At 40.9% G+C, this 14785-nt stretch overlaps 1 protein-coding gene across 1 annotated transcript; it reads left to right on the top strand.

Annotated features, from left to right (window-relative positions):
* The first annotated feature begins 353 nt into the window (after nt 1-353).
* Nucleotides 354-3846, top strand: xbp1 (X-box binding protein 1). The gene is given in 6 exon segments (XM_054610787.1): nt 354-669; nt 1700-1796; nt 2151-2267; nt 2432-2512; nt 2515-2598; nt 2726-3846. Coding segments are annotated over 6 exon segments (1236 nt in total). The 5' UTR covers nt 354-442; the 3' UTR covers nt 3356-3846.
* Nucleotides 3847-14785: the final 10939 nt, after the last annotated feature.

The following is a 14785-nucleotide window of genomic DNA, read 5'->3' as shown; positions in this document are numbered from 1 at the left end:
CTTTTTACTCCATTATATTTGATTAAGAACCTAAGATAGTAATTATTTTAGCAGATTCAGATTAATAATACAATATATAGTCAACACGTCATGTATTATTATAAAATAAAGGGGAATTTACCAGATGCACCTTTTAAAAGTGCTGATCACATTCATTCATTCATTCATTCATCATAATAATAATAAATAATAATAATAATAATAATAATAATTCTGAGTGAAACTCCCAACAATGCAAATTTCATCAGCGCCGGGCGGACCAATCACGGGCCGTCAACAAGTGACGTCACGGCCGCTGGGAGCCAATCAGCTGCCACCACGACAGTAGAAGAAGCTCGGAGGAGCGGCCCTTCTTCTTCAACACTTGAGAATTACCGGCGATCGGGTCACCAGGCGTCCGCTGAATTCAACCAAGAGACCCGGTTATTTGGGCTAAATCAACATGGTGGTGGTAACAGCAGGGACCGCGGGGCCCCACAAAGTGCTCCTGATCTCCGGGAAGCAGAGCAGCGTGTCGCAGCCGGGATACAACCGGCCCATCTCGGTGGTTTTGCCGTCGTCGTCCAGCCCGGCGTCCTCGGATTCAGACTCCAACTCCTCCACCGGGCCGCCGATCCGCAAGAGACAGAGGCTCACTCACCTGAGCCCGGAGGAGAAAGCCCTCCGCAGGTCGGTCTCCTCACACCTCAGCTCACATTATGCATGATTAATCTAACAGTATGCATGTTTAAATCTAACATTATGCATGTTTAAATCTAACATTATGTTTAAATCTAACAGTATGCATGTTTAGTTTAACAGTATGCATGTTTAGTTTAACAGTATGCATGTTTAAATCTAACATTATGCATGTTTAAATCTAACATTATGCTTGTTTAAATGTAACATTATGCATGATTAATCTAACAGTATGCATGTTTAAATCTAACATTATGTTTAAATCTAACATTATGTTTAAATCTAACATTATGTTTAAATCTAACATTATGTTTAAATCTAACATTATGTTTAAATCTAACATTATGTTTAAATCTAACATTATGTTTAAATCTAACATTATGCATGTTTAGTTTAACAGTATGCATGTTTAAATCTAACATTATGCTTGTAACATTATGCATGTTTAATTGTAACATTATGCATGTTTAATTGTAACATTATGCATGTTTAATTGTAACATTATGCATGTTTAATTGTAACATTATGCATGTTTAATTGTAACATTATGCATGTTTAATTGTAACATTATGCATGATTTTTTTTAAAAGCCTAAACCCAGCTTTTGCTCATGGACACGCCCAAATGTATTGATTCCCCCCCTTTGATGTGAAGAAAAAAACAAAACTCCAAGAACTGGGTCAATGTTGCATCTGCATGGATCATAAGTAGGTCAAATAAAGGGTGTTTAAAAAAAAAAAAAAAAGAAGCAGTTCATTAATTGAACCATTGTTATGCACAGAGGCTTTGGACTTTGCACCAGCTTGTCAAAGTGCTTATCTGCAGGATTTGACTGTCCTCAGAGCCGGATACTGATATCCTGGTTGTGCCTGCGTGGCAGAAACATGGCCGGCTGATTGCGCAGTACTGTGAACCCGAGAGTCATGTCAGAGGAGGAGGAGGAGAGGGGAGGAGGGGGCTTAGTCAGCATCATGGAAAGAATGTGTGCTAAATTCCTGTTTTTTTCCTTCCCCTTCACAAGGAAACTCAAGAACAGAGTCGCAGCTCAGACAGCCAGAGACAGGAAAAAGGCCAAAATGGGGGAGCTGGAACAGCAAGTGTTGGAGTTGGAGCTGGAGGTAATAGAAATATTTGAATAGTCACAAAACAGGGGTGTAGCTAGGCATGCAGGGCCCCCCCGTCCATCACCCGCCACACCTTCATCCATGTGTCATCTGATGTATAAATAAAACAGAGATCACTGGATGTATTCCATGTATTCCATTTAGAAATGGCACACTTGCAATAATTGCATTCATCTGCTTTAATAAAATCAAATACACAACCCCCCCCCCCCCCTCCCTCCCTCCCTCACCTCACCTCAATTTGGTGCGGTTTCATTTTCTAGTTTCTCCCCTTCATGCATCACTTCCCGATAGACCGTTGCAAGTTTCAGACGTAAAACATCTGTTGGTGTTTTTCTCGCTCTGCAGAACCAGAAACTTCACATCGAGAACAGGCTACTCAGGGAAAAGTCGAGCGGCCTGCTGACAGAAAATGAGGAACTGAGACAGAGACTTGGGCTGGACACCCTCGACTCAAAAGAGACGGTACGTTTTGTGACGCGGGACAGCGGAGGGGGAAGTGCGGGGGTGGGGGGGGGAAGTTGGCTTGCGGGTCAATGTCGGATTCTTTTTCGAGTGGCGCATTCTTAATTCACCCCCCCCCTCCTCCCTTCCCGTTCTCTTTTTTATTTTTTTTTTTTTTGTCGCAGGTTCAGAGTTTGTTGTCCAACGGGAACGAAGCAGGTTTGGGGATCGGGTCTTCTGAGTCCGCAGCACTCAGGCTACGTGTGCCTCCGCAGCAGGTGCAGGCCCAGCAGTCCCCAAATCTGAAGACTTCTCAATGGATACAGATGGTTCTGACACTACAGACCATGAGGTAAGTCTAATAAAGACAACTCCTTCTTATGAATAGAGCCCTCTGTTGGATTCAAAGCTCTGTAATAACCACCAGAGTCAGGTCATGGGTCACTAGGCTAATCTCCTGTTTCCTCCTCCACCTCTAGTCTGATTTGCTCATGGGCATTCTGGACATCCTTGACCCAGAGCTGTTCCTCAAGTCTTGTGAAGAGGAGTGCCAGGAGCCGCAGGTGCTGCTGGTCGGAGGGGGGGACCCAATACCTGCCACCACACCTGCGTCTCTGGGGGCCCCATCAATTAAGCTGGAGGCCCTTAATGAACTGATCCACTTTGACCACATCTACACGAAGCCCGTGGAGGTGGTGGGCGACGGCGGGCAGCGAGACGACGACGAGGAGAGCGACGACGAGTACGAGGAGGAGGAGGAGGAGGAGGAAGAAGAAGAAGCGGAGATTGAGGAGAAAAGCGTTGAGGCCGCCTTCGACGTGGCCGACGTGGTGGTGGTGGTCGAGGAGGAGACCGTCTGCGTCAAAGACGAGCCGGAGGAGGTGGTCATCCCCAGCTGTGACGCTCAGAGTGCGGTGGACGACTTTTTCTCCGGCGCCTCCCCACCAGCCCTCGGCGGCCTGGATAAGGAAGCCTGCCTTGCGGACACCTACAGCGACTCTGGATACGAAGGGTCCCCGTCCCCGTTCAGCGACATGTCCTCCTCCCTGTGCTCAGAGAGCACCTGGGACGACATGTTCGCCAATGAACTCTTCCCCCAGCTTATCTGAATCAAAGCATCCAGCCCCAATACGTTTATAATATATTGATATTCATATAAGAGCTCATGTGTAGCGTTCAATAACGCGTTCAGACGAGCACACGGTAACATAGGACACCACCCAATCCGCTCGTGTATATAGGCTAAAGTTAAGCACATAATCTCCTATTATTACAGCAGGTCTGTATCATTGGCGATGCTGCATTGACTTGTGGGAGATGGAGTTCATATTTTTGGCACCATTTAATTACTACAGAGGATTTAAGATTGATTAAAAAAAAATCTTTCACTCGCTGTTCAAGACAACACGTGGGTGGATTCCAGTATTTCTGTAAATTAATAGGGGGACGGAGGCCCGACCATTTAAATATAACCTTTTTATTTATTTGTGTATTCAGCTTCAGAGTCGTTGTATGTCCACATGTAAAGACGCTTTCTTCTAATTTGTTGACGCTCTCCTTGTAGTCTTAATTACTGCATTAAAAAACTTTTTGCATTGCATCTTGTCTCCTGGTTTAAGTCTTTGCAGGTGTTTAGACAAAATGAAAGTTTGATCTCCCATTAATATGCACACGAAAGTAGTTTTTAAAAAGAAATTTAAAGAAAAGATAATGCAGATAATTAACAACCGGACAGTATAGTGTTTCTATCATGAACTGTACTGTTTGACGGAATGCTCTTTACTGCTGAAATAAGAAGTTGATCAATGAATTAGTTGCCAGAAATCATTGGCAATTGAGGTCATTTATCAAGAAAAGTATATGAACACTTGCTGGTTCCAGCTTCTCAAATATTTGGCCTTTTACTGCTTTATAGTGTCAGTTTACATTACAGTCATTTAGCAGACGCTTTTATCCAAAGCGACTTACAGGAAGTGTATTCAACATAGGTATTCAAGAGAACTACTAGTCACCAGAAGTCATAAGTGCATCTCCTTTCTTAAACAAGCATCTTAAAGCATAAACCAGCTTGGTACAGTTAAGAGCAACTTAAGAAAGCAAGAACAATATACTTAGTCTATCCTAGCAGAATCAAGTAGTTCAGTATCCCTCCAGAAGTCAAATACACTGGTTTAGAACTGATGGGCAAAGAAACAGCAATTTAAAGATGTCACACTGACTTAAAAACAATACTGAAAACCCTCATCTCAATATTATCAACTAAAGCAAGAGGTCCTGGATTAAATCTGAGGCTTTGCAAAACAATTAAAACATGTTACACAATGACGATTCATAGTTACAAATAACTTCTACTCCCAAACGGACGCTAAGTACTTCTGTTTATAGTGTCCGATAGGGTGACGTGCTTCACACCTGCTCAGCGACCAAATTGTTGCCATGTGACGTCTGCACAGAGCCTTCTGATGATGAAACATGCGTCACGCTGACACTTTAATACCCGCGGATGCAGAAAGCATAAATTCGGTTTATGGCGCAGGGGCCACGAGTACATATTGCTTTATTTGAAGGGCTCAAAAACCAAAACTATGGCCTAAGTGATCGATTAGTCACCAGTGAAAATAATGGGAAACATGCTCTAATCACTAATCACACATCTTTCTGCTTACATAGAGATTCTACAAAACGATTGAATTATCCTCACAATTTAAAATCCCATCACCGATGGAATCAGTTTCACGCCAACACGTGTTAAAGAGATCAGGAGTTTTAATCATGCAAAATGATGGTTAATTAGATTGTTGAATGTTTACTGTGCTCTTAGTATAGAGTGAGTAGTGGTATAAACTCCCTAGTGTGAGCGATCAACATCCATAACTCTTTCATAAACAGCACAATCTCTCCCCAGGTATCTTGTCCAGCTCTGAAATAATCTCCCACGTGTGCAGACACAGTGTTTATATTCCCTATCGCTCTTGAGCCAGGGCAACCTTGCTTTTCTGAGAAGCCGGCCTGCTTGTGTTACATAAAACCTCTAATGTGACTGGGAGTTTCCTGGGAGTCTAACCTGAGACTGTTTTTTTAGTCTTTGCTTCCCTTCAGAAATAGGTCAGTTTAAATATCGTTGGCCTTTCTTTGGGGGGGGGACCTGGTGTGAAGAGAATAGGCGGAGTTGGGCGAACACCTTTTCCCTCATTGTGAGTATTCTAATCACAATGAGGTTTGTTAGAGGAGACACCTTTAAGTCCCTGAGGCTGTGATTGGTATGACCCACCCATTGAACAAACGCCCCCCCGCCTTGGAGTGCCTGTTGTTGAACGAGGTGATTAGATCTTCTTTCACATGCAACACTGATGGAATTGATCTCAGCTCTGCCCGTCTCCGTTAGCTTTAGCTCCTGTTTTTTTTGATTACAAAGCTTTTTTATTAACGACGTCATCCATTATGTCTCACAGCAGCTACACTCACACATGAAGGCAAATTACCTGGAAGAGGCCGAGATGGGTAAAAAACCCTCCCACAAAAATTGGCATCTCAGCTATTTCTCTATAATCTGACCTCCATTCTGTTATTGTGGTAGGTTGAAGGAAACCGCAACAGACCTTTGACGTAGATACGCCTCAGCTAACCCGAAAGAGTGTGGTGAGAAATTGACTATTTCCTGTCGCGTATGAAAAAACCACAGCCTAAACCAGCCTTACAGCTGTAGAGACGAAACTGAGAAATATCTGCTGAAGCAAAGTAGATTCCGGTTTATTTGAGGACGATAGACTCTTTTCTGTTTCACACTCGGTGAGTGTGTGTTGGACAGTTAGTTTTGGTTAAAAATGAGTTAAGTAAAGAGATAAATCGGCACCCTTTTTTCTCATATGTTGCTTCTTTGCTCATTGTTGTGTAACTTTTAATAAATGTATTAAATTGTTTTAATTATGTTTGTCTGCCATTTCCATCCTGTAAATCCCTTTGCATCCTTTGTTTTGAAATGTGCTGTATAAATAAAGTTTATTATTATATATTTAGATATTAGAACGGCTTAAATCTGTATAGTTACTTAGCCATCATTTCTCTTTTCTCCCCTCCAGTAAAGTCCACTCAAAGATGATTCCTGCCAAAAGACTTTCCTCCAATGTTGAGATAAAGCACTTTTATTTTTACCGTCACTGGAGATTTTAAAGATGAACTCACTGGAGATTTTAAAGATGAACTGTTTAGAAACCCAACACAGAAACTGATATTCAAATCATCAACAGTAAACCAAAGAACATTTGTGGTATTTTGAGGTGCTGCTTGGTGCTGTAACAAAACCAAGATGTAAACGTTAAAATTCATATGCATTCTTCAAAATGGCCAAAGGACACTAACTATACGTCATCTGTGGATATCAAATAGCTTAATTTGGATCTTGCTCTTGGCAACTGGACTTTAGCTTGCCAATGCTCTAATAAGAGGGGCAGAAGGAGGTTTTATTATGACCACGCAGATCTTTTGAACTCCAAATCCTTCAAAGTCCTTCAACAGACGGATACAGTTTCTGTTGTTGAGGTCGGGGTGCTGCAATGTGGCTGTCATCTTTTTGTTTGTTTGAGAAGGAGTGAAAAAATGCAGCACAATGACTGTTCAAACTGAAACAATGAACCAATGAGTGACAAGGGCTCAGTAAAACCAGAATGAACTCCATGTTATTGCAGATCCTAACTCTGTGTCCTTCTGTTGTAGGAGCATCAAAATAACAAGATGGACCATAATTATTGTTTTTGTACCAGTGATCATTTTGGTGAAGTTAACCATGACTAAATGTGTTGGTCTTAAACTTTATTTTCCCCGACGAAGACGAGATGATGACGTGACTTAACACCAACTAACTAACTGACTTTACCAATTTGCAATATTGTTGATGAAGAAAGACGACTAAAATAAAGTTTTAAGAGGAGACAAAATATTATTGTGCGCACCATATTCGGACTGCACAGGCAGCAAACAATGAGCAGTCAGGAGGACTCGGTTAACTTGTTTAAGACAAAGTTAACAATGACAACAACAGGGCTTGGGAGACGGAAAAGAGGTGATATTTTGGTTACAGTCTTTTTGGCTAAAATAAGACTAAAACGCCAAGACCTTTAGTCGACTTAAAATTGAAAAAAAAAAAACAGACTAAATATGATAAAAAACTAAGAAGGACATCTGATACAGGACTAAGACTTAAGACCTTTACACAAGGAGGTGCAATGATTAAAAGACATGGAAATGCGAAATACTGCCTGCAAATATGATATGTCTTTTATTTTGAAAGGTAAGAAGGAGTGTATCTGGTATGCACTGCCTTTTGTCAAGATTTAAAGGAGTTGTAAAGTCTGCCGTCTTGGTTTGGACTACGACCCCTAATGTTGTTGTTTCATAAATATAGACACAACTCAACCAGTTCTGCACAACGTGATTGGTTGATGCCTTTATTCACGTTGCAAAAGCAAAAAAATGATGACTAATATTCGTGATCTGTGTGAAAGTATTCCCGGCAAAAAACGGTTTGAGTTTCGCTCAGAATGTTTGGCCTTAAGACTAAATAAAAAAAACATTGCTGGTAAAATGAACACTCATTTTATACAATAATTCAGCCCTTAAATTTATGATCATTTCAACATATGATACTTGAATCCCAGACCCGCTCCACCACCCCTCCGCCCCTTATAAAGACGAGCTCCATGTTAGTGTGCTTCTCTAAACCAGTATGAAACCAACCTGGTGCTGGATGTCAAAGTTCGTGCTTAAATTAGAACTAGATCTGTCGCCCTAACGTGACACTGTCGTCACCTATGCACGGATTTGGCTAAACCTCACTGCAGGCCTCGAGTTACTACGCTCAGCAGTATTATAAAGAGGATTGCTGATCCTACTCGGTCGGCGGCCACTTCAATGTAAATATGGGTGTTACAGTTGGAACCATTAAGCTCCTCAACCCAAACAGTAAACAGTGCGATCTAAACTGTCATTTAAAGAGAGAGCAACAGAGCAAATCTGCTCCGACACAATAACATCAAACATTTAACGATAAGGATTCTGAGAAATTAGCGGAAAAAAATTAAAAGGAAGTAGCACCTGATCAAACAGGATTCAAAGAGAGTCAGGTGTAAAGCAAACAAGAGGTCAAGGCAGCCATGTGACAGTTTTCTCATGTTTCTCATTTTCGCTGGTTTTACCTGAGGGGGGTTGAGATGGAGGTCACAGCCTCGAGGGGCTGAGCGACTTCAGTCACCTGACCCAGATGAGGAATCAGCGACGCCCTTCGGCTTTCTCTATTGAAAGGCTAATAAGTGGCTGATCACAAGCTGGGGCATGGCTTTGCTATTTAGGGCACTTTATCAATAATTCAGTTGTAGGAAAAGTGAGACATCGACCACGTCATTGCCAACAAACAACATCTGTCCATCTCTCCTTCATGTTTAAATGGCAGCACTCAAATCACCTGGTAATATTACAAGAAACCCGGCTCGTCAGTCCTGTCTGCCCACTTCAAAAGGTGTGTTTCCACTCCCATCGTCCGACCACGTCTGGTTGGTTTTTCCGGATTTTAACAGATGGAACATTCCAAATGATCGTTTCACATGCAGCAAGGCATTATAAGGCCCTTAATCAACAGGTCTTTCATCTTCATCATCCCGTCAGAGCTGTAACAATACCTCCTGTCTTGCCAGGATCAATCAACCGTTTATTTAGTTGCATCACAAGTCGAACGTGTGTGCACAACAAGGAAGCTGCAGACGTAAGGTGAACAATGACGCACACACATCCCGGCAATGCACTCACATGTGGACGCACACTTCACTCTTGTGCTCCGTCAAGGCGGTTTCCTCTCGAGCTGCGAGAGAGAAAGAGCACTGTCCTCGGTTACCAACGGCAACGAAGGACAGTCAGCGGAGTGTGTTAATGCATGTCTGATCCGAGGCACTGAGCCAAAGCTCACCGAGAGAACAGTAAGGCTACTTATGGGAGTCAGATGTGTCCCTGAGAGTCAAGAACATGCAGTTCCACAAGTCGGGGAAAACAGTTGTAGAACTTTATTTAAAATCCCCTCCAGAGAGGTTTAAAGACACAAACATACTAAGAATAAGAACAGGTTTTTCCACTTTTCCAAATGACATCGATGTTTTTCCCTAATTGAGAAATCTAGAGTCTATGAATAAGCAAATGTACTAAGTTAACAAAATTACTTAGTTTGGTTCAGGCAACAAAACTACTTAGTTAGGTTTAGGAAACCAAACTACTTAGTTAGGTTTAGGAAACAAATCTTCTTAGTTAGGTTGAAGCAACAAACTACTTAGTTAGGTTAAGGCAACAAAACTACTTAGTTAAGTTAAGGAAACAAAACTACTTAGTTAGGTTAAGGCAACAAAACTACTTAGTTAAGTTAAGGCAACAAAACTACTTAGTTAAGGAAACAAAACGTGGTTAGGTTAAGTTAAGGCAACAAAACTACTTAGGTTAAGGAAACAAAACTTATTGGTTAGGTTAAGGAAACAAAACTACTTAGTTAAGTTAAGGCAACAAAACTAATTAGTTAAGTTTTGGCAACAAAACTACTTAGTTAAGTTTAGGAAACAAATCTTAGTTAGGTTGAGGCAAACTAAACTACTTAGTGAAGTTAAGGAAACAGAACTACTTAGTTTGGTTTTGGCAACAAAACTACTTGGTTGGTTCGAGACAACAAAACTACCTGGTTAGGTTTTGTGTCGAAACTGAAGAATGCAAGTTATGTGACAAATAAATCAACTTCTTGTTTCACACTGGGAACGAAATACAGTCTCTTGGGTGACAAATTGTTTTTGTTTACATTGTTGTATGAATCACAGGACATTATAGGTATATTTTGAATGCTGGATTAGAACAGCCTGCATTTTTCATTTTTTTACTTTTTAAAGTTTCCTTTTGGACCTTATTATTTAGTCTCAGACTTAAGGTGAGCAAAGAGAATATTTCCTCCTTTGGCAGATCAATGTGATATCCCCCTTTTAGTGTAAAACCCTGCACACATACATCACTCTGCAGAGCGAAGCTAAAACATCCAAGTGAAGTACCAAGAAGCAAAACACAATGTTAAGTAGATGAGGATGTTAAATATTTGTAAAAGCAACATTTCTGCCAGAATAAGCTGAGAGCAATCTTGATTATCACTCTATTTCAAGACTTTTCTTTCAATTAATGAATGACCACATAAAGCAAGAAAAGTGATAAGTGACAAGCTTGAAAATAATCTTTTATCTTGAAGAGAGCCATTACCATCTTTTGCTTTTAAAATAAAAAAAAAACAACAACAACAACAACAACAACAACAACAGCATATTCTTAGGAACACAATCCGAGGCCAGAAACGAGACGATGAGACATTTTGTCCATCGAATGACAGCAGGCTATTTAATAGGCACAAGCTAATGCAAGCTGCTGGGAGGACTTGCGTCACAGGTTACACAAGGCTCCATTGCCATGGTTTCAACTTCCTGTACATGTGGCAGGTCTGCAAGAGGCAGCCCGTCTGCTGGAAGAAAAACATTAATCACTTGGATTCCTCCTACACAGCGTGGCAGATTCTCCCTTTGAAGCTCTGTCAAAGGCAGCAAACCCACGTAACAAAGATCCAGAGCGGATCAAGGGGATTTAAACTGACAATTTCTTTTGATATTATCTGAATGCCTTCTCATAACCTTGACGCAGCTTTGCATTTTACTCGATCTGCAATTTAAGTCCAACTCCGAGGTCTCAACTTTCTCAGTTTCTCTTTCACTCAACTTCTTCGGATGGCCTTTTTCACTTCTTGCTCAAAACCATAGAGGCGCCCTGAGGTTAAAGCCTCATACCTCAGCCTCTGTCTGCCAGCAATTAGAGAGTAAGCTCAGACATGATCACAAGGCACAGGCGAACGGGCATGCACACTCATACTCAAGCAAAGTACCGCAATTCTTCTTTGGAATTTCCTAATTCTTGTTATTTTCATCAGGACCACCTACGCTATCTGAGACAATAAACATCCCGTAGCTGTCACAGTTTGTACTGTGTCTGTTGCAATGTTGAACACTCCCGCAGGGTCCAAGTGTAATAGGTCATAGATCAATAGTGTTCCTGTCGGGTGAAAACCTTCTACTGTACATCTGCTGTTTGGGAAAGTCAGAGAAACAACCCCACATGAACTAGTCATGCTAGCAGCTCTGTGAAGCTGCACTTACAGTCACAGTGGTGCTTTGAGCTAAATGCTAAAATCGACATGCTAACATGCTTACAAAATGAGGATGCTGGCAAGCAGATCGTATGTTTACCACGATCACAATCTTAGCTTAGCATGCTAGCAAGCTAACGTTTGTCATTAGCTTTTTTTATTTTCAGGTATTTGTTTGTAAAGTACTGGACAAATTGAATATTTGACCTGAATGAAAAGCCATGGGAACACCAAAGTTATTAGTATGTATTTCCTGGGAACCATGACTGTATAAACATTTACTTAATCCATCGAATAGATGTTGGATGTCAGTCTGGATCAAAGTGGTGGACTCACACATCACTAGCGTAGCTAAAAATATGTTGAGAGATTTGGTCAGAGAATGTTCTCAGCCTATAGACAATCGTGTAATGGATCAATCAGAGTTTAACACAGGCATCAGCTTAAATTATCTTCACTAGAAAAACATTTGCCTAAATCACAACATTTTATCAGATGCGAAGGCAATTTTATAAAAAAAAAATACAGGGAAAATGAATGTGCTTCATATTCTGAGAAAGATAACGAGATCAATACAAAGTCACAACCTATCTGACATTCTCAACAGCCATGGTCAGATCTAGAGCGACAAGTAAAGCAGCAAACTTTCACTGCTGCAGCCACAACAGGTGTTTTCCCTCAGCGGCCTCGGCTGTAAAAGTGTCACATGTGTGTACTTTAAGCTAACGCTCCACGGCTATTTTGGCCAGAGGCGCGGACAGCGTCTCGTCTAGCTTGGGTGACAAGTCACTTTGAATTTGGACTTAATGACATTTGTCAAAGTGACATAAAAAAAATAAATCAAACAGATCAACCGAGAAAGTTCTGGATGCAGTATTTGTATTTTGTGTTTGGAAATGTGAGTGTGTGCTTGACTTTGAGAAACAGCATGAGCACCCCTGCCTGTTTGAGAAGCGATAAGAGAGTGTCTACATGTGCAAAGTGCCAGCTGCAGGGGATTTATCAGTAGGACAAAGGGCTAACCAAGGGAACATGCAGGAAGACACAATAAAGGAACTGATAAAAGCATGTCACGGAGCCGTTACAGCTTTCATATATTTCAGGAAGTCTGCCATCATCCAGCGTAACTATAATACAAGATTAATGTCCTATTTTCAGACACAGAATACAAAAAAACAACTGATCATATAGTTGTTTACATGTGAAATCCAACTAAAACTACTGAAAAAGTACAATATGACATGTATTTCAAGACCCCTTACGCCTCATTTTAAAGTTGATTTCACAACAATTCAGCTATTTTTAAATAATAATTTCGAGGCCCAGCTTTTGGTTGCACAACGTTTCACCGCTAAGCAAACACTTTCACACACTTACGGCCAAATTCACTTTCAGAACTACACAAGAATGGAGAGGCTGCCGCTGGTAAACTGGAGAGTAAATATTTAATTTTCCTGTAGGCGGCTCGACCGTTGTGTTTTTGATATGATGTGGTGGAAAGGACACGGGGTTGTTAAGATCAGGACGCCCACCTGACTTAATCCTCATCTGGACCCTGAAGCAGAAAACAGCAGTTCTGTCATTGTTCATTTTGTATTATTTGGTACATTTTAAGACAAAGGCTTTCAGCAGCTGTTCTTATTCTTGACTGCTTGTAATGACGAGGATCACAGAGTTTAAGCTTGTTCTGCTATATTACTCATATCAAACGCTTTCACCAAAATGATACGTAGATGCTTAAAATCCTCTGTATGTTAGACCTTCATTTATTCTCCTACTAAACAGTATTTTCTGCTGCTTGTGCTTTAACTATACAATTATATCTGCAACGAGCTACGATCTCCTGGGAAACCGAAGGCTCAATTTACGGCACAAAGAAAGTGCGAATGCCAACCGACAAAAACAGAAAGAGGAAGGTGTTTTTGTTGTTTTCCCTGTTAGCTATCAGTAGCCATCACCAGTTACCAATAAGACTATAATGTAAGTCCTTTGCTGTAACTAACCCCAGTAGCGTAAATGGCGGAAGTTTGAACAACCAAAGTAAAGCCCTTTGTTTGGGTTTTCTCGTGCAGCCTTTTAATCCGTCATCCGTAAAAATCGTTAAGCACAGAAACCTTGCGCACTAAATCCAATACGTTTATTTGTTGTAAAGAAAATCTCAATACAAGACAAAACTGAATTAATTATGAGGGTGCTATAGATAACGCTAGTCCCAAACGGGGCTAATGAATGAATGACATTAGCAAGAAGCTACCGCTAAGCTTCCTAAAGTTCACTCACTACTGTCTAATCTCTATGAAGTCCCCGATTCCAAGCTGTTCTGCAAATCGCCGGCCACAATGTCTTTAAATGCCACACGAAGGTATTTTTACCTCGTCGTTAAGTGCCTCGTGCTGGAAGCCATTTTGGAAGATGATGTTTGTATTGAAAGTGGCTCTAAGTGGTCAACAGCAACAAAAAACATCACAGAAATGGAAACTATTCGGAAAATTGAAATGACCGCGGAAAGTTTCGGATTGAGTGTGTAAAGGTGATTGACACAACTAGAGTTTGAGTTTACTTTTAAACGTGCGACCATTTTGGACTAAAAATACGGACCTGATGTGCAAAGGGCTTAACTTAAATGCAATGTATCCTGTGTTATTGGTAGTTGCTGTGAAACACTCCTCAATGTATTTTAGTAAAGTACTGTTTTATCGTGCTCTGCTTTAAGATGAATAAAATAAGTTTAAGATCAAAGAACAGCAGTAGTTTGTAGTTTGTTTCTCTCCTGGCCTCTTCTTTATCTACTTTAAAATCATGTGCATCTTTAAGAAACTACATCCACACATAACACACTTAACACCACAGCGACTAAACCCCGATGCACACCGGGGTCTGGGACGGATCACACCACGTTTCGTTTACACCACGGCCACATCATCTAGTGAAACCATCAGAGCAGTCTAGCAATAGCAGCTGTTTTTAACAACAATTCTCCCACACAGATGACTCAGAGTCCACACAGTCTGTTTGTCTTTACCGCATGAAATCAGCATATACGTATAAGGTAAAAAAAAAGGGGAAGGGATACTCGAGCATTTTAGTATTGTACTTCCATAAAGATAGGGGCTTGTGAAAGACAGATAAAGAGAAAAATGGTTTAATAGTCATAACACTTTATTGTTGAAAAGTATGGAGTCTCAAACTCAAACTGAGATAATTGTGATCGTCCCTGACATAATGTATTTGTAAATAAAGTTCTTTGATTGTATGAAGAACAAAAAAGGTCCACATAGGGATCATAGACTGTATGAAGTGGACGTAGTCACTATGCCATCAACAATTGGTTTGTGGACTG

Source organism: Anoplopoma fimbria, chromosome 13, assembly GCF_027596085.1.
Source record: "Anoplopoma fimbria isolate UVic2021 breed Golden Eagle Sablefish chromosome 13, Afim_UVic_2022, whole genome shotgun sequence".
NCBI classification, from domain to species: Eukaryota; Metazoa; Chordata; class Actinopteri; order Perciformes; family Anoplopomatidae; genus Anoplopoma; species Anoplopoma fimbria.
Note: the sequence above shows the minus strand (reverse complement) of the source record. Positions and strands in the feature narration are given on the sequence as shown.